The sequence below is a fragment of the Balaenoptera borealis genome (assembly GCF_965194805.1).
Source record: "Balaenoptera borealis genome assembly, chromosome: 16".
NCBI classification, from domain to species: domain Eukaryota; kingdom Metazoa; phylum Chordata; class Mammalia; order Artiodactyla; family Balaenopteridae; genus Balaenoptera; species Balaenoptera borealis.
This window is the reverse complement of record NC_138872.1, coordinates 84,246,127-84,271,036: the sequence shown is the minus strand read 5'-3', so window position 1 is coordinate 84,271,036 and position 24,910 is coordinate 84,246,127. Positions and strand designations below refer to the sequence as shown.

The following is a 24,910-nucleotide window of genomic DNA, read 5'->3' as shown; positions in this document are numbered from 1 at the left end:
CCAATCTGCATCCCTAAGCCAATGACACACTGGGGACATCCAGAAATGGCACCACACTCACCCTTGAAACCTATCACTCGAGATTTGAATAGTTCCCTTTGGCTCTTAGAGCCAAGAGAAGGACATCTGGTTAGAGAGTCACAGAGCTTCGAACTGTCTGCCAGTCTACGATCAGTAGTTTATTCACAGGAGCCAAGACTGAAGGATTCTTAAAAGGGCAGCTGTTCCAAACCCCTGCACACCAGCCTCCAACCTTTCACTCTGATGCTTGAATTTCCTCCCAAACAACACTGCCAATATATACTTGAACACCTTTAGTGATGGGGAACTCACTACCTGTCAAGGCATCCCTTTCCTCGCTGGACAGTTTTCACCATCCATCCTTGTATTGCTCTGAAATTTTGTCTTCCCAAGATTCCCATGTCCTGCTTTCTGTCCTGCCCTTTGAAATCAGGCAGAGCAAGTATATTTCCTTATCCACAGACCAACCAGCCTATCCCATGAGCAAGGCTCACCCCATCCCTGTTCTTTAGGTCATTCCCCTAGAATGTGGTTTCTAGCCCCATAGTCTGTCAAAGGGCAGGTCCCAGATGGAACTCCTAATGGGGCTTCACCAGTTCAGAGGAGAAAACAGTGCTCTCATCTCCTCTGACCTGGACATCATACTCCTTGTAACGTGGCCTGGGAACCCTCCAGCTTCTGGGGCTGCCCCATCGCAGTGCTCATGGCCACCATCATCCTCAGCCCGAGTCCCTTCCTCTTCTTGGGACCAACAGTATGTCCTTTCATGCAGCCACACTCCACTGGGGCACGCTTGTCATTTCTTCCCATTGCCACTTCCTGGGTCCCAGTTCTGTCTCCTGCCTTCCCAGCCAAGTTGGCGTCAGCCCACACATCCAGGGAACCTTTCCATGTTGCTGATAAGGATGCTCGGCAGGACAAAGTCACAGACTGGGACCTACTGGGTCCCCTGGAGACCTCACTCCTACCAGCCTCAGACGGTCCTTGAAGCCTTGCTCTGAAGAGTGGTCTTTCCACTGGATGCTGAAGGTGGACACAGGGACAGGGGTCATGCACATGGCCAAGTCCAAATCCACGCCAGCTGTCCCTGGCCTGCAGCCATGGCCCTCCTAGACTGTCACCTCTCACCCAGGTCATTTGTTACAACCACCTGTCCAGTTCCTAGCTCCTGGCATTTCCCTGCTTCAGTTTCCCCAGAATCGGGAACCCAGAGCAGCTCTGGTGAACTCACTCAAATCAGACCCAGACCCCTTAAGCCTCCTTGGTCGGCTCCAGCCCCTTTAGAGCCCCTCTACCCCCTGCTCCAGCGCAACTTGCTGGCTTCTGCCTGGAGAGTGCCCCAGGTGTGAGTGTTGTTGACCGCAAGAGGAGCCGGCTCACCGCCTGATAACTTGGATGATTTAGCTTCTCCTGCAGTCTCCTCCTGCCGCCGGGTTTGTCCCAGGGCTTGATGGAGGCTCTCCCTCCGGGAGCTCACAAGGCAGCCCTTAGAGGGTGGGGGCGGTGGAGGGCGGCCGTTCTTCCTCGCTCTGAACCTCCCCCTCCCTCGCAGCTCGGGGAAGACTCTGACTATGATAAGCTGAGCGACATGGTGAAGTACCTCGACCTGGAGCTCCACTTTGGCACACAGAAACCTGCTAGTGAGTGGCCTGAGGGCCCTAGGGGAACCCAGATACCAGGTCCTCTGTGGCAGCCCACCCACTACCTTCTGTGGCGTCCCAGGGCTTACAGTCCCCAAGGTCTGCACGGACCGCCATTTATTTACTGTGTCCCTGAGTTATTGAACTTCTCAGAGCCTCAGGTTTTCTGCCTCAAAATGGAGATAATAAGAGCTGACATGTATTGCATGCTTACACAATGTCAGACACCCTTGTTTCTAAATTAATCCTGTGACAATTCTGTAAGGTAGGGACTGTGCTCGCCCCAACCTCCTGATGAGGAAGCACCAAGAGGCTAGGTAATTTGCTCAAAGTCACACAGCCACAATAAGGTAGACAGATATCCCTTCCAAGTCTTTCTCCCCTTACCCCTCTCGGGGTATCTCCCTGTAGTTGTTGGGTGGGGCTCCAGGCAGCCAGGGATACTGTGTGTGGAAAGTGGTCCCGGGATTGAAGAGAAAGGCTGTTGTCCGTCCAGGAAGCATCTGCAAGGTCGAGAGGTGATTGGTTCTCCTTATGGGGCCAGCTCAGTCCCAAGGGCCCAGGGGAGAGAGGATGGGGGGCGGGGGCGGGGGGCGGGCACACGCCACATCACGCACACTGTGTTAGACTGGACCTCAGAGTCCATGAGTGAGGGGAGTGTGGACACCTGGAGCTGATTCAGCCAAGTCCATGGTCGGGGGCGTCTGGGCTGTGGGGTGTGGCCACACCCCTCCTGGGCCCTCGCACAGCAGCCTCAGCCTAGCGTCCCCTCATTAAACCATCAGTTTCCCTTCCAGAGCCGGTGCCCGGGCCTGAGCCCTTCAGGAAGAAGGAGGTGGTGGAGATCCTGTCCCACAAGAAGGCCTACAACACCTGTGAGGGGCTGGGGGTGCCGGGTGGTTGTGGGGGGCAGGACGCGACCCCCCTCCGGGCCACAGAGCCTTGGATCCACCCCGGTGGATGATCGAGATTAGGCCGTGGCGGCCCCAACACCTGCCTCCCGCGCGGTGAAGACCCTCTCCCAGGTCCCACCGCCAGCCCGATCCCACCGCGCGCAGGTACCGGCCTTGGCTCCACCCTCGTCGGCCCCGCCCTCATCCTGTAATCGGCTCCCCAGTTCCGGCCCCGCCTCCAGCGGCATCCCCTACTCTCCCCGTCTCAGGACCCTCCCTAGTTCCCTGGCCCCAACTCCGCAGGCCCCGCTCAATTCCAGGTCTATCTTTTCGAGAACCCCGCCCTCGCCCCTCAGTCGGTCGCGGGAAGGACCCTCCCCTCCTCTGGGCAGGCTCCTGCTCCGCCCCGGTTCCTTGCCCCCCGTCCCCCGACACACCCAGGAGCCAGGGTGGATCTTGAAGCCCCGCCCACTCCCCGCCCGGGCCCCGCCCCGGCTCACCCTCGCGGCCCCGCCCGCAGCCATCCTGCTGGCGCACCTGAAGCTGAGCCCGGCCGAGCTGCGGCAGGTGCTAATGAGCATGGAGCCCCGGCGCCTGGAGCCCGCGCACCTGGCGCAGCTGCTGCTCTTCGCGCCCGACGCCGACGAGGAGCAGCGCTACCAGGCCTTCCGCGAGGCGCCCGGCCGCCTCAGCGAGCCCGACCAGTTCGTCCTGCAGGTGCTGTGGCCGTGACCCCCGCCCGGGGCCAGGGGCGGCTGCCCAGCGGCCTCGGCCTCCTCTATCGCGGCTCTCGCTTTGTGCCTTTGTGCGTGGGTCTCGCTCCCCTCTCGCCACCGCATTCACGCCTCTGAGTCCCGGTTTTACACCTGTGGCAGCCAGTTCTCACTCAGGGTCCAAGGTGGATGGGATGAGGGTGCCCCCTAGAGGTTGTGCTTGTTTTCCTAAGGGAATACCGGGCAGCCCGCTGACCCCCACCCCAGGCTGCCCCGGGGCAGCGGTCTCCCGGCGGGATGGATGAATCCTGGCCCTGCCTTCCTGTCAGATGCTGTCGGTTCCCGAGTACAAGACCCGCCTGCGCAGCCTCCACTTCCAGGCCACCCTACAGGAGAAGACAGAAGAGATCCGGGGCAGCCTGGAGTGCTTGCGCCAGGCCTCCCTCGAGCTCAAGAACAGCCGGAAGCTCGCCAAGATCCTGGAGGTCAGAACCTCCCCTTCTCAGATCACTCTACCTGCCCCTCTGTCCCCTGGGGCTTCCAGCCTGGAGGTTCATCCTGAGAGGGGCCAGGGCGTGGGGTAGGACCTGCCCACCTTTCTCTCCACAGTTTGTGTTGGCTATGGGCAACTACCTCAACGATGGACAGCCCCAAACCAACAAGACCACGGGCTTCAAGATCAACTTCCTGACGGAGGTGAGGGGGCCTGTCAGACAGTCACTGATTTGTTTGCTCTACTATTGAGGCCCTTCCCCACCCCCATCACCCCCGGAGGAAGAGCTGGCTGCCCGCAGGCCAGGATGTAACAGAAGCACAGTTTGGGGGTTGAGGGGAGGGGGGAACAAGGTGGCGTCTCCAAGCCAAGCCTCAAGATCTGGAAAAATGGAGTGGTGGGAGAGGAGAAGGGCAGGGAGGGAAGGCTCCAGGAGGAAGGGGAGAGTTCCACCTGGTGGATTCTGTGCCCTCAACACCACCACCACCATCAGGCCAGTCCTACCCCAGAAAGATCTAGGATCAGAGAAGGAACAGCTCAAATATCCAGCCTTTCCCCTGTGTTCTGGGACTTTACCCCATGACGCTTTTGGTTGTTTTCAAAAAGAGGAAGAAAAACTCCCTTTATAGATATGAATGGTTTAGGGTGTCTGAGGCTCAGATGGGCCACAGATGGTTCCAGAAAACCGCAAAAGTGAAGAACTGTGAGTGATGCTCCCCGCTTTCCCTGGGGTTAGAGAATCTTGGGCTCTATCTTTTGACAAGGGCAAACTCACAAGGACAGAAAAACCTAGGGTCCTCCCCTAGCTGGGGGCCTCGTTCCTGGGGGTCTCAAAGATCTGGGCCAGGAAACAGGCCTGTGGCATCCCAGCAGATGAGAGCTTCAGAGTTAAGGATTACTAGCCATCAGCTTATGACCTTTGGAGTTGGAGAGTGTCGGGGGCCGGGAACTGACGCCACAGCCCAGGGGAAGCAGGGAGGAGAGCACTTGAGCCGATGTGATCAGGAATCTGATGGGGTCCTTGAGGAAGATATATGTTGGGGTCACTTGCAGCTGAACTCCACCAAGACGGTGGATGGGAAGTCCACCTTCCTACACATCCTTGCCAAATCGCTGAGCCAGCACTTCCCCGAACTCCTGGGCTTTGCTCAGGACCTGCCCACCGTGCCCCTGGCTGCCAAAGGTAGGCTGGGTGGATGGGTGGGAAGGCAGAGGCACTGCTGTCCTGGGCTGGGAGGGCAGCCCCACGAGGCTCTGTTGCCTTCCCTACAGTGAACCAACGGGCCCTGACCGGTGACCTGGCTGACCTCCATGGCACCATCAGTGAGATACAGGCCGCCTGCCAGAGCATGTCCCCCGCCAGTGAGGACAAGTTTGCCGTGGTCATGGCGGTATCCTGTCCCAGTGCCACAGTGGACCCTGGTGGGGGGGTGGGGTGGTCAGGTAGAGCTGGCTGTAGCTCCAGTGGCCAGCAGAGATTCTGGGCAGAGGATGCTGTGGGTCCAGGGGTTCTGGAAGGGGGTCCGTCTTAGGTCATTTAGAATCTAAGTGCTTATGTCAAGTCTGTGTGTAACTGAGAAGGAGCTCTTTTGATTGGCTACATTGCCCCTCTGTCCTCGGGGGTGGCAGAGTCCAGGCTTAAGTCACAAGATACAGGGAGAGGCTTGTCAGACTTGTCAGGCCTGGCCAGCCAAAGGCAGTCAGGAGAGGGGAATATTCTGACTGAGCACAGACAGCAACAACTGCTATAGAAAAAGAGAGAAACAGAGAAAGAGGGCCACTCTAAGTGGATGGTTGGGGAAGAGAGGGTGGTAGCATCTGAGCAGAGCCAGGAGGGAAGAGAGAGCTGCCCCACAGAGAGAGGAGCAAGTGAAAGGCCTAAGGCTGGACTGGATGTGGCAGGTGTCAGGATGAGCTTGGAGGGCAGGGGGCAAAGGGACTGGAGCCTCTGACCAGGGCATGGTGCCCAGGTGAGCAAAGGGCCTGGGGTAGACTGGAGCGGTCGCTGTTTGGGTCACTGCCCGGGGACCTGCCCCAGGGACCTGGGGCAGTTTCCTTAACAGAGGCCCATCAGTCCTTCCTGGAGACAGCCCAGCCGGTGCTGCGGGCGCTGGACGGGCTGCAGCGGGAGGCCATGGATGAGCTGGGCAAGGCGCTGGCTTTCTTCGGTGAAGATTCCAAAGCCACCACTTCCGAGGCTTTTTTCGGCATCTTTGCGGAGTTCATGAGCAAGTTCGAGGTGAGCCACGGTGGGAGGCCCTGAGGAGAGGGCAGGGCCATAGGTCCAGCGAGGGGGTTCCTCTGTGAAGCCCGGGGTGGGAAAGGGCCCCTAGCGAGTGACACGCTCCCCCAGTGGGGCGGAGCCATGAGGTCTCTGCCCCGGCGAGGGAGGGGGTGGGGGGAGACGACGCAGGGAGGGGGGTGTCCCGGGACCACTGACCAACCCCGTCCCCACGTGCTCTTCCCTCCCCAGCGAGCGCTCGGCGACCTGCAGGCTGGGGAGGGCACGCGCGGCTCTGGGATGGTTTCGCCCCTCTCCTGGTGACGGCGGCGGCCTCGCGTCCTCGGCGGCCCGAGCGCGGAGCGGACGCCGCCGGCGTGGCTCGGAGCGGCCCGGGTGCGGGAGTGGGGCCCAGCCACGCGCGCATCTCCAGCTAGCTCAGCCGTCGAGCTCCGGCCGCCCTCGAAGGTGCGGGGACCCCTTCTCGGGGCCGAGCCCGGGGGCTCCGAGGGTTGGGAGCGCGGGGCCGGAGCCGGCACGCCGACTCCCCGGGACGCGTGAACCACCCGCCGCCAGGTCCCGCCGGCTTCCCGCGCCTTGTCCGCCCCCCCTTCTCCCCCCCACTCCCGCCCCCGCCCCGCTCCCGGGCCTTCCAGCAAGGGCTGGCTGTGCACGCCCTCAGGACATCGGGGTCCCGGGGAGGGGCCGCTGCCACCAGCCGGTGGATTCCGAACTGGCTGCGGCACTAGGGCGGCGTCTTGGCCAGAGGGTGCCCGGCCCCAAGGAAGGCCGTCTGAACCTCTCCTGAGCCTGCTCCGAGTGGGCCCAGGGGACGCCCTCGCGGAGCACGGACCCCGCAGACCTTAGACTGTGGAGAAGGAGGCAGACGCCCTTGAACATGCCGCACCAGTGAGCACGATAAGGCCTGGAGGTCTCTCACCCAGCCCAGGGCCTCCTGGGCTGCTTGGAAGAAGGCAGGCAGGCTGGAAGGAGAGACCCAAGTACAGGGACCTGGGGGAGGGGGGTGGGTGCGCACCTAGCCTGGGTGTTGGAAGCCAGAAGAAACCTCAGCTGGCTGCAGAGGAGGCAGGCAGGAGAGAAGCTGGGCAGAGACACAGGAAAGCATTAGGAAGACTATGTCAGACTGCAGAATTGAAGTTTTCACCCAGCAGACAAACTTAAATCCAGTTTAGAAGTGGTCACTTGGAAGTGAGGAGTCTGGGAGTGGGAGGGGGGATGTCGCGGTGGGGCAGAGAGAACAGAGAGATGTTCAGGTGATGGATGAGCAGGACTTGGTGGCCGGCTGCCAGGTTTCTCACCTGGGTGGGTGGCGATGATGATGGTCCCTGGAACAGGCCATGTGAGCAGAGCAGGCTTAGAGGCAGTAACACCACCTGGGACATATTTGGGATCCCAGAGTCTGTTTTACGTGTGTGTCTGGAGCCCCCGGTGAGGACGGGGGATAGAGGAGGGAGCTGCCTGGATGCTGGGAGCCGGGGGACGCTGGGGGCGTCCTTTCCTTTCTTTGTTTCATCCTTTCCATTCTCCAATCGACAAATCCTGGATCAGGCAGCTTCCCGTTACCTCTTCCCTTAACTTTCTTCCAGAGAAGTCTGAAATGGGCTTTAGAAACCATCTTTTGTATTTTTTCCCCCCACACTATGATTGAATAGCTGGTGTTCTCCTGGACAGTATTCGGGACCCATCCAGTTCTACCCAGTCTCCCACAGGCCCCTCGTTGAGGCCATGTATGTTCTTCCCTTGTTCCCCACTCACAGCCACCATATAAAAATATCTAAATCAAATTGTGTAATTCACGTGGGGGAAATGAACCCAAATTTGGCTAGTGGAGGGCATTTCTCCCCAGCAGCTCAAGCTGGATAATTTCCATAACTTCCCAAAGCCTTTGTCTATGAGAAACATGTCAGAAGGTCCATTAAAACCCTGGTGTGAGATCCGTAGAGACTGTAGACTCCACCAGGCTATGACTAGGCACGACCCTCCAGGCCCAGGTGTCCTGTATGGCATTTTCCCGCAAATTAGAAACACACACCCTCTCCAGGTAGATCCAGCCCCACGCCAGGGGACTGAGGTTGGCAAGCCAATCGCTAGCTGGGTTTTCTCCCTATAATGCCTTGTAACTGTTACCCATTTCCCACACAATGCTGTGTAACAAACTGTCCCAAAACTCAGTGACTTAAAACGGCAGCCACTACTGCTCTTGAGTCCATGGGTCCTGCTGGGCAGTTCTGATCCGAGCTGAGTTCAGTGGACTCACCTGTGTGACTATAGTCTTCTGTGGGTCAGCTGAGCAGCTTTGCTAGTCATGCAGGGCTCTTTCCATGCCTGGGGCCTTGGCTGGGACAGTTGAGATGGCTTCATGTGGTCTCTCATCCTCCAGCCAAATAGCCAGGACAGTTCACATGGTAAGGTCAGGGGCCTAAGAGAACAAGCAAAGACACAGAAGACCCCTGGAAGCCTAACCTCAGAACTGTCACACCATCCCTTCCGCCACATTATATTGTCAAAGCAAGTGACAAGTCCAGCCCAGATTCTAGGAGAGGGGAAATAGGCTCCCCTCTTGATGAGAGATGCTGCAAAACTACATGGCAGACGGTGTGGATTCAGGGTCAGGTAGAGAGTCAGGGCCATTGTTGCCATCAGTGTACCACGTACCTCCGTGGCCAGGCACCCTGGTGCACATCCCAGCCTCCTTAAAATCCTCAGTGGCCCCGGTCCTCCCTGGACCCAGCACAGCTCTGATTACTCATCTTCATGTGTCCTGCAGGTGCCATGCTTTTCATTCTCTCTTACCTAGTCACCCATGAGTTACCTGACTTCTCTCCAGATACGCTAAGTCCATGGGCAGCAGTGGTCTGTGCCTGTGCCTGCCTAGCAACCAGTCTCCCTTCTGCTGGGGAAAGCTCCCTGTTTTTCCTTTGGGAAATTATCCCTCCTCTGCTCCCAGGCCTTGGAGTGTTGCTGGTTGGATTAAGGATGATCTTGTGACTCTGGTTGGGTGGCTCAGAGTCAATTCAAGACTCAAGTTTGAAGTGTTTGGAAAAGGAGGCTCCTTACTTCTGGATGAATTGTTGGGTGTAAAGAGGGTGGAATCCTGGAAGGAGCTGCCAGGACTACCACGTGGAGGGCACCTGCCTGGGTGTAAAACCAATACAGAAGAAAAGGAGAGAAGACCACTCCAGCCATCTCTTTGTCCCTGGATCCAACTGTGCCTGAAGCAGACATCCCAACTTTTCAGTTTCCAAGCCAACAAATTCCGCCACCACTTGTGAATTTTTTTAATTTCTTTTAATTTTTTGGCTTAGGCTGGTTTGAATGGGTTTCTGTCACTTGCAACATGAAGAGGGTTGACTAACACACTCATCAACAGATCGTTATAGATGTTCAGTCTTTTAACATTCTCAGTGCATTCTCTTCATTCATAAATGCATTCGCCAATACTATTTGACCGCCTACCATGTGCCAGGCACAGTGCTGGGTGCAGATAATCTTATGCGTCAGCCTCTCTGAGTTTGGTTTCCCAGGGTTCTATTTCATGGTGATTCTACACCCAAGTCAGTACGAAACCCTATATGTGAGCCAATATGTGCGCCATACCCTCCGCCCCCATTCCTCACCAAATGACAGGGTGTGACAAGCAGGAATGTATTTCTCTCTCAATGATACTAATAAAATAGCATAGCCCAATTACACACCGCCTTTCCTAACAATCAGTTAATGTTTACTAGGTAGTGTGCTCCATGTTTTTACATATTTCATTTTACTTTCACAGTGACCCTCTGAGGTGGGTTTTGTTATCTCCTTTTTACAAATAAAAAGTCTAAAACTCAGGAAGGTTATGTGACTTGCTTGATAGAAAATCAAGTGTGTCTAAATCCAAAGCCCATCCTCTTAGTGGAAATATCTTCTTTGTTTTGCTTAACATGATTTTTAAAAATGTCTATCAGCATTCCAAGGGCCACAGATGCTGGTGACTTCGACATAAAGAAAGCCGTTACCTCTTTTCTCACCCCCTTCTATTCCTCCCTGTGTTAGTCTGCTTAGGCTACCATAACAAAATACCATAGACTAAGTGGCTTAAACAACAGGAATTTATCCCCTCACAGCCCTGGAGGCTGGAAGTCCAAGATCAATGTGTCAGCAGGTTGGGTTCCTCCTGAGGCTGCTCTCCTTGGCTTGCAGACGGCCGCTTCTCGCTGTGTCCTCATGTTGCCTTTTCTCTGTGCATCACTGGCGTCTCTTCTCGTAATGACACCAGTCCTAGTGGATTAGAGCCCCATCCTTATGACATCATTTAACCTTAAATACCTCCTCAAAGACCCCATCTCCAAATGCAGTCACCTTCTGAGGTACTGAGGGCTGGGACTTCTGCATATGAATTTGGGGAGGGGGACACAATTCAGCTCATACCACCTTCTTACCAGGTGCCAAGGATATAATAGTGCTAGTTCCAAGGAAGCCTCAAGAGATCTCTGGATTCAGCTGATGTTCCAAAGAGAAAGGCTTCAATCAAGCAGGATTTACTCACCTTCTCCCCCGCATCTGCAAACTTCTATGTACCTGCCCTCATCTTCATCCCATGATGTTCAGGCATTGCTCTCAACTGCAATTCGGAGCTAATTCTTTGTCCCATATCCCTGCCTCCCCAAGCTCTCAGGGGGGTCCCAATGCACCTGTGACCACAAATCATTTTCCACTGGCTCTTTCCCCTTCACCAATAAACATCCCTCTACCTGAAACCCTCAAAGAACAGTCTAGACTCGTGCCATCTCACTCCCTCCTTTAGACCAAATTTTTCAGAGCTGTTGTCTACACTTGCTGCCTCTGCATCCTCACCATCCACTCACCTCTCAGCACACAGCAGCCTGGCTTTCTCTCCTGTCACTCCCCTGAACCTGCTATCGCCCCGACAGGAAACCACAGGAAGCTCTAGTTGTCCTTATCTTCATTGACCTTTATTTAAGCAGCGCTGGGCACTGTTTGCCCTCCCTTGGCAAATTCTCACACACCCAGGCTTCAGCTAGTAGGTGTCTACTCACTGATAACCCATCCATCAGCCTGATTTCCCATTGACCCATCTGCTTCTAGCCTTTGCATACAGCAAGGTTCAATAATTGCCTGTTAAATCAAACAAATAACACAAAGGTGAGGGCGACCAAGTTGCTCAAGAAAATGAATGGCTCCTTTCTATGAAACAGTTTGGCCACGTGTATCCAAAGCCCTAAGGCAAGGGTTGCAGATGGAATGTCCACAGAGGCTGGACAAGGAATGCAGACTTATGAAGAGGGTGGTGTAAGAAAACAACTACACAGGACCAAGGATGACAGGTAACTGACATGGAGGGACAGGGAGAGACAATAGGGAGGGCTGGAGAGCAGATGCCGTGTCTGCGGGGGCCCGGCTGCACCCTCTAGTCAGTGGACCTCCATGTGAGAAGGCACACCTTGGGATGCCTGATCTTCAGGCTTTCGCAAAGGAAGCTAGAAATCCAGATTTCTATTTCAAATGTCCTAATGAAATGTGGGCAACCAATTCAAAACTTTAAGGAAGATGATCAATTATGAGCCAAAGAAAACATTTCTGTGAGCCAGATGGAGCCCAGCTGTGAGTTTGCAGCCCCTGAAATGAAACATTTCTGCCAGTTGACTCATTCAGACTACCCTGGGGTATAGTTGGGTACCCCCTAAAAGGGGACTTGATTCACTTTTAGATGTTAGCAAGGGAGCTGTGTTTGAAGCTAGTTGGCCGTTCTGGTTTCTGGATGGAAAGATGCTGATTACCTTATTTTGAAGATGCTCTTTGTTTTAGGAAATTCACCCAGATGATGGGCCGTTTAGTCACAGGCAGGCAGGACCCACGCAGTGTTCTGCGGGGAAACTGTGACGTCACCAGGAAACCAAGTGCTATGGCATAGACCATTGGCTTAAGGGTCTGTTGGTTGTGCAAATTAGCAAAATCTTTATCTTGATAGTGCCCTAAAAGGGAGGGAAAATATTTTCTCTAGAGAGATGTTAACTGGATTCCTGATGTCCCCAGCACTGAATAAAAGCACTGATGGTGTGTTCTTGGACCATGTGGGGTTAGTGGGGGGTTTCCGCAGAAGGAAATGGATGACCCCAAAGTCCAACATCTAGGAACTGGAAGGATTGGAGGTTGAGGAAGAGGAGAGCCCTCGAGGGAGGAGCTGGGAACTCCCCCAGTAGCGGGAGGTAAGCTTGGGCCCTGTGGGGAGAGGCCCTGATGTGGGATTAGAGCGTCAACCTGGCAGCACTGCCCTCCCCCTCTGAGCTTTAGGCAGACACCACCATCAGGTGACCTGATTTGTGTTGGCAGGACTTGTATGTGTCAGGAGGGAATTGATTCAGGGAACACAAATAGCCTGGGCAGAAGTAGTGGCTCTGAGTGTAAAAGCTGGGCCGAGGTGTCAGGCTGCTACCAGAACAGATTTCCAGCACATGGCCACATCCTTCAGGGATTCCCACAGAAGCTCCGTGAGGAGGGGAACCCCAGGAGAAAGCCCAGACTTCCTGCCAGTTTGAGCCATTTCATCTGTTTGGCCGTTTCTAAGGGTCTGTTATCAGCCATTGAATCTACTTCATGAGAAAGTTAGCCTCAGGTGGTCAGGGTCTTTAAGCAATCATTAATCCTGACTGGTGAAGGCATTTGCAGAAAGTTGTTCTCTTCAAATAATTTCATATTATTCAAAAGTGTATATGTGCATGTGTGTATATATACACACATAGTCCTTCTGAGAAATCATGGACTCAGACACATAATGCGCAGAAATAAATCTCAGATCTAACCTCATACCCATTCAGAGATTTACATTTTCACAACAAACTTACATGCAAAAAGAAACAAGAAGAGAAAAAGGAGTACGATTTCATGTCATTATATTACACAGCAAACTGAAATGTGTACAGAAGGTTTGGATGATGCTTACTTAGAACTGAAACTCTATCTCATAAGCTCAAGAAAAGAGTGAAAAGAAATTACAAATCTCTTAGGTATGACTATGTCATTATGAACCAACAAGCCATGATTTTTTAACCAAAAAAAAAAATAGCTCACAAAGCCTAGCCTGTGTGTACCAATAAAGATACACACATACTATACCCAAAATGGAGGGAGAGATGAAAAGAGGACAGCTTTCTCAAAGTATTTGGGTACTTCCGGTATTTAACTTTCTACTGCTCTGATAAAAGATCGTTTTATGCATTTGTTTCTAAGAATGAAAAGTGGTCATGTGCTCTGAATCTTTTTCACTTATGGAAGAAAAAAAGGAAGTGACGGGACCCCAGTCATTGCTAAAATACACAGGTATATGCTGTATGTAAATATTTACACAATTTGGCAACATCTCACTATACAAATCAATTTGTTTTGCGACGGTTGCCAATAAGTGGTCCCAAATATTGAGTAGTCTGATATTTTTACACTCATCAGTAGGTTGAAGTATTTGAAATACAAAATACTTGCAGTTTTCATAAGTTACATATTAGTTACCCAAAACCATCTAAGAATCTCAAAAATAAATTGGAGATTTACACCTATATCAAGAATATAGAGCCATTTCTCATTTGCTCAAGAAATTCATCGCAAAATCTTGATTAGCCTTTCCTTACACTAAGCACCAAGTGATATTTCTGAAAAATGCTGTGTAAATGGACACTAATAATGCTGGTTCAGGAGATGAATTACTGAGTCGTAAGGGATTGCCGGTATAGGAGACATTTTTTTGTCAGTTTCTTTTCGTGCTTCGTGGAAAACTCCATCCTGGGAAACAATCAGGCCCATTGTCCCCTTGCTGTAGAGCTTCTGCCTACTGAAAGGCTGGCAGCTGAGTTCTTGTGTTTCCCTGGGGCTCCCAAAGTCTCCACCCCTGCAGAATTCTTATCTTCACATCCTGAATTGTGATTCTGTCTTGCTTCTTGCGCCTTCTTTTTGGGATCATTTTCATCCTTCCTCAAGTACATTTTTTACTTTAGAATTTTTTTTGTAGTGAGGGTCTGTTGGTAGTAAATTCTTTCAGTTTTTGCATCTGAAAATATCTTTGTAACTACCCACATTCTTGAAAGACAGTTTTAGTGAATATACAGTTCTGGGTTGACAGTTATATTTTCTCATCAATTTGAAGATGTTATTCCACTGGTTTCTGACTTCCATTTTTTATATTGGGAAGTCAGCAGTAAGTCTAATAAGCATTCTGTTGTAAAAGGTAGGTGTATTCATTTACTAGGACTGCTGTAACAAACTACCACAAACTGGGCGCCTTAAAATAACAGAAGTGTACTCTCTCACAGTTTGGAAGAGCAGAGGTCCAAACTCAACATCAGCAGCATTGCCTCCCTTCTAGCCTCTGGTGGTCATTAGGTTACCAGCAATCCTTGGCATTCCCTGGCTTATAGATGCCCCACTCTATCCTCCACCATCACGTAGTGTTTTCCCTGCCTGTCAGTGTCTTCACATGATAGGGTGTGTGTGTGTGTGTGTGTGTGTGTGTGTGTGTGTGTGTCTGCATCTCTGTGTTCTCTTATAAGAACACCAGTCATTGGATTAGGACCCACCCTAATCCAATGTGACCTCACCTTAACTAATTACATCTGCAAAGATCTTATTTCCAAATAATGTCACACTCTGTGGTTCCAGGTAGACAAGAATTTGCAGTAGGGGAGGGAGCATTATTTGACCCAGTACAGTAGGTTATGTCTCCACCATGAATATATCAGATACACAGAAAAACCTCTGTGCTTGATTTCAAAGCTTTCTCATTGCTCTTGACATTCTTCTGTGTCTAGAAAGATATTTCATTCGCTTTTATTTATTTATTTGTTTTTAATTTAAAAATTTTTATACAGTATTTAAAGTTTACTTTCCATTTACAGTTATTACGAAATATTGGCTATGTTCCCCTTGTTGTTCAGTAGATCCCTGAGCCTATCTTACACCCAATAATTTGGACCTCCCACTCCCCTACCTCACCTCCTCTCCCCACTGGTAACCACTAGTTTGTTCTCTATATCTGTGAGTCTGCTTCTTTTTTTGTTATATTCACTAGTTTGTTGGGGTTTTTAGATTCCATATATAAGTGATATCATACAGTATTTGTCTTATCTGTCTGGCTTTTTTTTTTTGCCATGCCACACAGTTTGTGGGATCTTAGTTCCTCGACCAGGGATTGAACCTGGACGCTGGCAGTGAAAGTGCTGAGTCCTAACCACTGGACCACCAGGGAATTCCCTGTCTGACTTATTTCACTTAGCATAATGTCCTCCAAGTCCATCCATGTTGCTGCAAATGGCAAAATTTCATTCTTTTTTATGGCTGAATAGTATTCCATTGTGTATATATGACACATCTTTGTTCATTCATCTGTTGATGGACACAGGTTGCTTCCATATCTTGGCAATTGTACATAATGCTTCTGTGAACACTGGGGTGCATGTATCTTTTGGAATTAGTGTTGTTGTTGTTTTTTCTGATATATGCCCAGGAGTGGAATTGCTGGGTCATATGGTAGTTCTATTTTTAGTTTTTTGAGAAACCTCCATACTGTTTTCCACAGTGGCTGAACCAATTTACATACCCACAAACAGTGTTAGAGGGTTCCCATTTCTCCCCTTCCTCTCCAACACTTGTTATTTGTGTTTTGTTTGATGATAGCCATTCTGACATGTGTGAGGTGATATCTAACTGTGGTTTTGATTTGTATTTCCCTGATGATTAACAGTGTTGAACATCTTTTCATGTGACTGTTGGCCATCTGCATTTCCTCTTTGGGAAAATGTCTGTTCAGTTCTTCTGCCCATTTTTAAATTGGATTGCTTGTTTGTTCGTTTGTTTGTTTTTAAGATTTTTTTGACATGGACCATTTTTAAAGTCTTTATTGAATTTGTTACAGTATTGCTTCTATTTCACGTTTTTTGGGTTTTCTGGCCATGAGACATGTGGGATCTTAGCTCCCCGACCAGGGATCAAACCCACACTCCCTGCATTGGAAGGCAAAGTCTTAACCAGTGGACCGCCAGGGAAGTTCCTGGTTGCTTGTTTTTTTGATGTTGAGTTGTATGAGCTGTTTATGTATGTTGGATATTAATCCCTTATCAGTCATATCATTTGCAAATATTTTCTCCCATTCAGTAGGTTGTTTTCTTTGTTTTGTCAATGATTTCCTTTGCTGTGCAAAAGATTTTAAGTTTAATTAGGTCCCAATTGCTTATTTTTTATTTATTTCCTTTACTTTTGGAGATGGATCTGGAAAAATATTGCTGTGATTTATGTCAAAGAATGTTCTGCCTATGTTTTCCTCTAGGAGTTTTATAGTAACCAGTCTTACATTTAGGTCTTTAATACATTTTGAGTTTAGTTTTGTATATGGTGTTACAGAATGTTCTAATTTAATTCTTTCACACGTAGCTGTCCAATTTTCCCAGCACTACTTACTGAAGAGACTGTCTTTTCTCCATTGTATATTCTTGCCTCCTTTGTCATAGATTAATTGGCCATAGGTGGTGGGTTTATTTCTGGGCTCTCTATCCTGTTCCGTTGATCTATTTTTCTATTTTTGTGCCACTAGCATACTGTTTTGATTACTGTAGCTTTGTAGTATAGTGTGAAGCCAGCACAGCATCACTCTGCTTCATTCTATGGGGTAAGGTGAGTCACAGGCCCAGCCCAGACTCTGGGTGGGAGAGACTCTACACACGCACATGCATACCAGATGGCGTGGCTCATGGGGTTTACCACACATGGACACCATCCTTGGCAGGCTATTGTGAAGGAAAGAGGTGGAGAGCTTCTTTCTCTACCCCTTCCCCAGATTTTGCTCCTTCAATGCAACCTCAGAGCAAAATGTCTAGAACCCCAATTACAGACTCCAGTGGTCCAGCTGTCCCAGGCCCTCAACCTAGACCTTCCAACGTGATGACGAGGCTGTTCCAGTACCAGCCAAACCCCACTCACTCTTCACATACAGGGAGTCCCCTCATGGGCTCACAGGATTTTCTGGAGCTGGGCTTCCATTGCTTCCCCTCCAGACTTCCCAGACAAGTCTATATTTGCTGACACTGCAATTCAGACATTGTTCAAATCCTCCCCCATCTTGCGCCATAATCAGCAAGACTCTGCAACTCCAAATATCCCCTGGGAATTGGGGAATCATTGTGGGGAGGCCCCCCTACTCAATACCACATCTGCTCTGAGCTTCAGCTCTAGAGTTTGGACTTATGGGTGACTTCCCCCCCTTATTTTTACCTTTTTATATTTTCAAATTTCCTATAATGAGCATGGACTCCTTTTTACTACAAAAAGGATATTAAAAAACATTTAAGAAGGGAATTCCCTGGCGGTCCACTGGTTGGGACTGCCAAGGGCATGGGTTTGGTCCCTGGTCAGGGAACTAGGATCCCACAAGCCTTGTGACACGGCCAAAAAAAAACAAAAGAAAAAAAGTTTAAGAAGTACCATGGAAAGATGATGTTCAGAAAGAGTTAATGATGTGGAAGAATGGTTATAATTTTTAATTATTCAAAAACAAGGTGCAATTTTACTATATATACATATATATAGTACATTTTTAAAAATAAATTTATTTATTTTATTTATTTATTTTTGGCTGTGTTGGGTCTTCGTTGCTGCACGCAAGCTTTCTCTAGTTGCGTCAAGCGGGGGCTGCTCTTCATTGCGGTGGGCTTCTCATCGCGCTGGCTTCTCTTGTTGCGGAGCACGGGCTCTAGGCCCGTGGGCTTCAGTAGTTGTGGCTCGCGGGCTCTAGAGCACAGGCTCAGCAGTTGTGGCACACGGGCCCAGTTGCTCCGCGGCATGTGGGATCTTCCCGTACCAGGGCTCAAACCCGTGTCCCCTGCATTGGCAGGCAGATTCTTAACCACTGCGCCACCAGGGAAGCCCCTAGTACATATTTTTTAAATGACAGGACAAAATACACGTTGGTAGGCTACTTACCATGAAGTGAATGAAGCTTAAGCTCCAGGGCCCCTCACTTGCACAGGCTACTTTGAAGGCCCTGGGAGGGGCTCTAATTATGCATTCCCAGGGTCATGTGTTTTTGCAAATTTTGCAAAAGTGAGATACTTGAACCACAATTGGTTAAGATCACTGACTCCACTCTACCCGCCCCCGCACATTCTAAGTGTTCATGGAGAGACCCCAGGCATTTTTGTCGTCTGGCTAAGGGGAAGTTGCACTGGGGACATATTCGGTTTAGGTTTAGTGGGACACATTTAGAGGACCCACAATCCTGTACACATCCAGTTACGTGACTGCTAGCTGTCCCGGTGTCTGAATGGCTTCCAGGAATACCTGTGCCAATTCACCTGGGGCAGGTGTAAGGCCAGAGGTCAGATCATGACACAGACACGTCCCACAGCACGTGTCAAAGGTTGGGCTCTTTGGAGGCAGATATTGAGATAGAGCCTGTGGTGCTAGAAGTTTACTGGGGATCGAAGCCTGGGAGGGGAAGGAGTGAGAACGTGAACTTCAACACAGGCCTGACACAGCCTCAGCCGACCAGGTGGAAGCTCTGGAACAAGGTCTGTCCACGGGGGTGTCCTCTGTGAGCTGAGGGGCAGGGCCTTTGTGCTCAGTGGCTGGGTATGGCTGCCCTGGGAAGGGCATGACCTTGGATGAAGCAGCTCCCAGTGGATGGACAGACTGAAGTTACAGATGCTGTACCCTGACCTCACTCTGCTCGGCTGACCAAGCTCTCCACAGCTACATGGGAAGTTCCTCCTCCAAGGGGATCCTGGTGGTGCATCGTTGGGTTTCATAGCCCATGCTGTTCGTACGCACACATCTCTCTCCCTCTCTCTCATATTTTGGGGGTTCTGATCCTCCAGGATTTCAGTCGGCCTTTCTTCTTGCTTTCCTTAGAAGAGGGAAGTTAGTAGGATGAACCGTAGCCATTGTCACTGTAGGCAGCCTCAAAGCTGCGAGGGATACCCATCTTCTCCTTCCTCCATTCTAGACTCCCCTCACCTTTAGTTACTACCTCTGCTGGCTTTGATGGCTTACCTGGGGGCGTGACCCAGACCTTCATCTCCCAGGGACATGCCCTTCTCAGGCTGGGGTTGCTGTACCCATTCATTTACGGTCATAATTGTGCAAGGGGCTATAGGAGGCTCCGAGTAGATCACCCGAATTTTATGGAGTAGCAGCAGGCCTACCTCCTCTTGGTATTAGGGTCAATTTCCCTGTCAAAGTGGGGGCTCTTCTTGCCAGTTGGTCTCTGCACATAAGAAGCCCAAAGTGCCCAGGCAGCAGCTGTGGCTTACCATCCCATCGGACTCTTTTGTGTCCTTTGGTGGAAGTGTCCCCCTTTGGGGACCAGGACTCTAGCCCTGCAGAGCCCAGAGTTGTGGCAGCAGAAGTGATGGGATATCCCTTCCAAGATCAGGTTATAAAAAGACTGTGGCTTCCGCCTTGAGCATCTTCTCTTGCTTTCTTGCCCACTTGCTCTAAGGGAAGCCAACTGCCATGGTATAGCTGCAGTAGGGTGAGGCCCACGTGGCAAAGGACAGATGTCTCCTGCCAACAGCCAGAGAGGGCCCAAGGCCTACCATCAACCACATCAGTGAGCCTGAAAGCTGATCGTCCCCAGCCATCCTCCACTCAAGCCTTGAGATGACCACAGCCCTGGTCAATGCCTTGATCGCAGAGCTCCTGAACCAGAGGCCCCCAGCCAAGCTGCAACCAGATTCCTGACCCACGGAAACAGTGAGGTAACGAATGTGCATTGTTTTCAGCTGCTAAGTTTGGGGGTGATGCGTTACCCAGCAACAGATATGATACATGGGACCACCCCTGCTTCCACCCCTTGGTGTCCAGGTCCATGCATTCTTCCTTGTGAGGACACAGTGCCAGGCAGAGGTTTAGGGCACGCACCATCCTGGGGGATGGCACCGCATCTTGCCGAGCACTGCCTTTGAGCTGGCATTTCAGCTGCACCTTCCACAGGCTGTGCCATCACGTCACCCCTAGATGGCAGCTTCTGGGTGGTGTGGCGTGTGATATCACCAACGGTTCAAGGGGTCATGGGCCCACTTCCTACTTCCTTTGCTGAGGAGTGGATCCTCCTGTGGGTTGTAGTATTACGTGGGATCCCATGCTGGTAGATCAAGCACTCAGTAAGCTCTCAGCATGTGGTGTCAACAAAGCTCTGCCTGCAGGAAAGGCAGGTGTAAGCTGATTGGCATCCTTGTTAGAGACCCATCCCTTTGGCTCCTTGGAACACCACATTTGTTTTGTTTTTTGTGTGTGTTTTTTTTATTTTTGGCCGTGCCGTGCTGCGCAGCTTGTGGGATCTTAGTTTTCCAACCAGGATCTAATCACCTGCTTTCTTGGACCCCCACCTCCAACTGTCATGGGATGGGTTCTCCAGAAGCAGATGCCACCAAGACGGTTTGGGGTACGAGATGTTTATTAGGAATCTGAACCTGTGGAGGGCAGGAGAGGAAGCAGAATTGGGAAGATGGAGAAGTCAGTGGTTACACAGGCCCAACAAAGTCACGGCCACACGATGGGGAGTTTGAGACTGAGTGTGGTCCACTAGCATGTCCCTCTTCAAAGTGAAATGGCCAGGCCTTGACACCCCATCTCACTCTCCGGCAGCAGGTATGGGCTTGGGTGAGGTGTGACCTTGGATGAGGAGGCTCTCTGTAGCTGCCAGCTGGATCCTGACCACACTTCTGCAGCTGGGGATGCATCTCTGGGTGTAGTGGGGCACAGACAGTGTGTGCAGTATAGAGGGCCAGAAGCTAGTGTGCAAAAAGTTCTTCCAACCAGTAAGAGTGTAAAATGGTAAGTGGACAATTGGGTTCTCAGTGATGCTCCATAAAAATGGAAAATCCCTCCTGTGTCAATAGACTCAATAACCCAGTGTATACAGTTATGGACACGTGATTCATTTTTGCGTTCATGGAAATCCAGTGAAACAGAATGATCACAGTTCCTCTGTACCTCTGTGTGAAGCACAAACCCCGGTGGAACTCAAACATCGCGTGGGTCTTTGGATGAAGCTGCATGCCTTACGTATCACTCCAGCATTGGTCTTCTGTGACTGGGTAACAAATTACCCCAAAACTTAGCATCTTAAAACAGCAAATATTCATTTCGGAATGAATATGTGTTTTGCAAGGCCAGAAATTTGGGAGTGGCTCAGCTGGGTGCCTCAGGCTCAGGAAATATCATGAGATTAGGTAAATAAAAGTCTAAAAAGTTTACAATTTTCCTGGTGCCAAAAGGGAAAAACACCCTCCCCGCAACACACCTTTTTTTTCAGCATTTCTTTTAGAAAACTTGTCATCTTAACTCCTTTCTCTGTCTCTTTCAGGCACGTAAATCTTTTTAAAAGCTAAATAAGCCTCTTGCCAGTTTTGCATCCTAGGACTGTCCTTCTTGGGGGGTCTTGGAGCTGTCTCTTTGAAATGCAAACACCAAGTCTTCCTGTCTGTGTGGGAGTTTAGCCGCTGTGCCTGGCTCACAGTTATAACTTCTTGCTTGTTGAAAAGATAAGTTTTCTCTTTTCTTTTGGACAAAGACAATACATATGTATGTAACGAGTTGTGTCTGCCTGGCTATGTATTAATAAAACGGTAAGATTTCTTTCTGTCCGAAATCTCTTTAGTGGATCGTCTGTGATGCACATCACAGTTTGGTTTGATCCTTATTCAGTAACAAAACTATTGTATTCTTTGCTATATTTTGAGCAGAGGTTTTACTGGGTTGGCAGGAGATTTTATTTTTAATTACATTTCCCCAATAGTTACACTTAAGACATCAGTCGAGATTGCATTCATCCAAAGGCTTGACTGGGGCTGGGATACTGCTTCCAAGATGGTTCACTCACACAGCTGTTGGCAACGGGCCCCAGTTCCTTGCTGGCTGTTTACAAGGAGACTCAGTTTCTTACCATGTGATCCTCTCTTCACGTCTGCTTGTGTGTCCTCCTGGCCTATAGCTGGCTTCTCTCAGAGTGAGTGATGAGAGAGAAAGGAGGAAGCAAGAAGAACTTTTATGACCTAGTTTCGGAAGTGATATGACATCATCTCTGTCGTATTCTATTTGTTAGAAGTGAGTCTCTAAATCCAGCTCACATTCAAGGTTGGGGGAGGGGATTAAGCTTCCCTCTTAAGGGAAGTGTCAATGAATTTGTATATGAAAACCATGAAATACAAGAAGTGCCAACAAGCTAGTTAATTAGTGTCGTCAATCCAAAAAGTATTACATTAGTCCTTGCACAAGAAAACTAGAAAACGCCCTGAAAACTTGGAGCTTTTTTCTTTTTTAATAAATTTGTGTATTTATTTTTGGCTGCGTTGGGTCTTCCTTGCTGCGCGTGGGGTTTCTCTAGTTGTGGCGAGCAGGGGCTACTCTTCGTTGCAGTGCTTGGGCTTCTCATTGCGGTGGCTTCTCTTGTTGCGGAGTACAGGCTCTTGGCTCGTGGGCTTCAGTAGTTGTGGCTCACGGGCTCTAGAGCTCAGGCTCAGTAGTTGGGGCGCATGAGCTTAGTTGCTCCTGTGCATGTGGGATCTTCCGGGACCAGGGCTCGAACCCGTGTCCCCTGCATTGGCAGGCGGATTCTTAACCACTGCGCCACCAGGGAAGCCCCAAACTTGCAGCTTTTATATGAAATAACTTGATTGAGGTTTTCTGAATGTGACAACTGTCCTTATAATGTCCATGATATTACCAATAACAAGTTGAGAAGATGAAAGAAATGTTTCCAAACTATCAAAAACATTTTTCAATTAACCATGCTGGAGAAAACATAATTTTTCTATTCTCTCTATAGAAAATACTTCAGAATCATTGTTGGGGTGAGACTAGGCAAAATGGATAAAGGTGGTCAAAAGGTCAAATTTCCAGTTATAAAATAAATAAGTCCTGAAGATGTAATGTACAGCATGGTGACTATCGTTTATAATAATAGAGTCTTGTATATTTGAAAGTTGCTGAGAGAGTAGATCTTAAAAGTTCTCATCACAAGAAAAAAAATGTGTAACTATGCATGGTGATGGATGTTAACTAGATTTATTGTGGTGATCGTTTGCAATATATACAAATACTGAATCATTACATCGTACACCTGAAACTAATGTTATATGTCAATTACATCTCAATAAAAAATACAAAAAAATGGCAATGTTCTGCATTATTAAGGTTGTTAATCCCAACACACAGACATACAAAAAAATCATCGTCCTATGAAGAGGTGGCTGAAGAGTGTTCAATGAAAAAAATGTAGGAAAAATGAGCATTACAGAAGTGCGCCAGTGAAATTAATAAAAGCATGTTTCATTTTCAGGATTTAGTGTTGTTTGTGGTATCTGTTGGCAGGGCTGACTTCATGCATTTTCACAGGGACAGAAGGTCCCATAATCAAGGCATAATGCTCTACCATCATCTTCTTCAAACTCTTAATAATTTTACCTTTGGGTTTATGTTTTGCAAGTGAGGTCCCATGAGACAATGGCGCACGCAACGGAGACTTGGAGTCTTGGCACCTGCTCCTTGCTCCCTCAGGGTGCCTGCTGCCCTGTGCCCTGGGAGCCTGGCCTCCTCCTCTTTCTCCTGCCCAGTGACCGCTGCATCTTCTGCTTACGTGGGGGCCAGGGTGCAGGTGCAATGTGGGTCAGAGTGGGTGGGGTTGAGCTGGTGTGCCCTGCGGCTTCTCTGAGCAGGACATGGTGATGGCTGTCCCACCTTTTAGCGGCCAACCTGGCAGGGGCAAGCCTCGTGTCCACCCCTGATCCAGGTACCTCATGTGTCCTGGCACCGAGGTTGCAATACGCTTGAGTGTTGCCCTCTGCCATGGGTTGAGGTGGTAGAGGATGGTAAGGGGAGGTGCCAGGTTGCACCTCGCTGCCCCAGCAGGCTCAGCTGGAGGGCGAGGGAACCAGCAGCCATCAGGCCCATGCTGGTCCTCCAGCCAAGTCCAGGGCAGACCCTGGCTCACTGGAGCAGTGGCACTGCCCCATCCATTATCCCACGCCCAAAGATGTGCTCCTTTGGCCTCCACTGTGCCTGGGGACCCCTTTTTCCTCCTTCCGACCTTCCTGGGTCTGGCCTGTGTTCATCTCTTCTGGCCAACTCCAGGCACCCTCCATGCACAAGCCATAAAATACAAATTACACTTTCAGCGATTCCGCACCCGTGTTAAATGCTCTGATATTTGCATTCAAAACTGACATGGCTCTATATAAAGACAAACGGTAAAATTCATGATCATAGTTTAACATTTTCTTTTTTCTTTACTTAGAATGACACGAAATAGAGAACAGGAAGCAAGTCGATAGAGACTGCAAAATAAAGGGAAAAGGTTTATATTTTAGAACCTTTAGCAGCAGTTTTTTTTCCCCTGCTTTTGAACAGTCAGGGAACCCACGTTTTCATTTTGCACTGGGCCCCGCAAATTATGCAGCGTATCCTGTTTGTCAGCTTCGTTCCGTTAGTAATTTCTTGTGATTTATTTTCACATCCTACAGAAATGTTCGTTTTCTACCTAATTTTGCACACTCTTTGTCAAAGAGAGTCCCCAGAATGGTAAAATCTTCAGATCCCCGCATAAGCCGCACCCTCCCCGATACCCCAATATCCACCTTATCTTGAGTGATGCAATCACATTAATTTTTTCCCCCCTCATACTTTTTCATACAGTAAGCCTATAGAGCTCTTAAGATCAGTGGGAGGGGAAAAAAATCCCCCACAAGAGAGTGTCATTTCAGAAATTAAAGGAAATCGCTGGCACCCGAGGGGAAGCCGGAAACCCGGCAGGGGGAAGTTCGCAAGCAGTCAGGGTCCTGGGGAGAGGGCCCCTGGAGCCTGCCCTCCCTCCCGGCCTGCTCCCGGAGCGTCCCCTTTAAGGGGCGGGGCAGGGGCGGGGCCTGGCGGCC

The 24,910-nt window shown here is 50.1% G+C and overlaps 1 protein-coding gene across 5 annotated transcripts in view; it reads left to right on the top strand.

Annotated features, from left to right (window-relative positions):
• Positions 1 to 13,600, top strand: part of GRID2IP (Grid2 interacting protein) — a 41,097-nt gene extending 27,497 nt beyond the window's left edge. For all 5 annotated transcript variants that reach the window (XM_082359989.1, XM_082359988.1, XM_082359990.1 and 2 more), the window contains 9 exons: positions 1,574 to 1,661; positions 2,459 to 2,536; positions 3,075 to 3,271; positions 3,597 to 3,752; positions 3,877 to 3,963; positions 4,814 to 4,943; positions 5,033 to 5,151; positions 5,835 to 5,999; positions 6,234 to 13,600. In XM_082359989.1, the coding sequence (XP_082216115.1) occupies positions 1,574 to 1,661; positions 2,459 to 2,536; positions 3,075 to 3,271; positions 3,597 to 3,752; positions 3,877 to 3,963; positions 4,814 to 4,943; positions 5,033 to 5,151; positions 5,835 to 5,999; positions 6,234 to 6,305 (1,092 nt within the window). In that variant the 3' untranslated portion in view covers positions 6,306 to 13,600. The remainder of the gene's footprint in view (positions 1 to 1,573; positions 1,662 to 2,458; positions 2,537 to 3,074; positions 3,272 to 3,596; positions 3,753 to 3,876; positions 3,964 to 4,813; positions 4,944 to 5,032; positions 5,152 to 5,834; positions 6,000 to 6,233) is intronic.
• Positions 13,601 to 24,910: the final 11,310 nt, after the last annotated feature.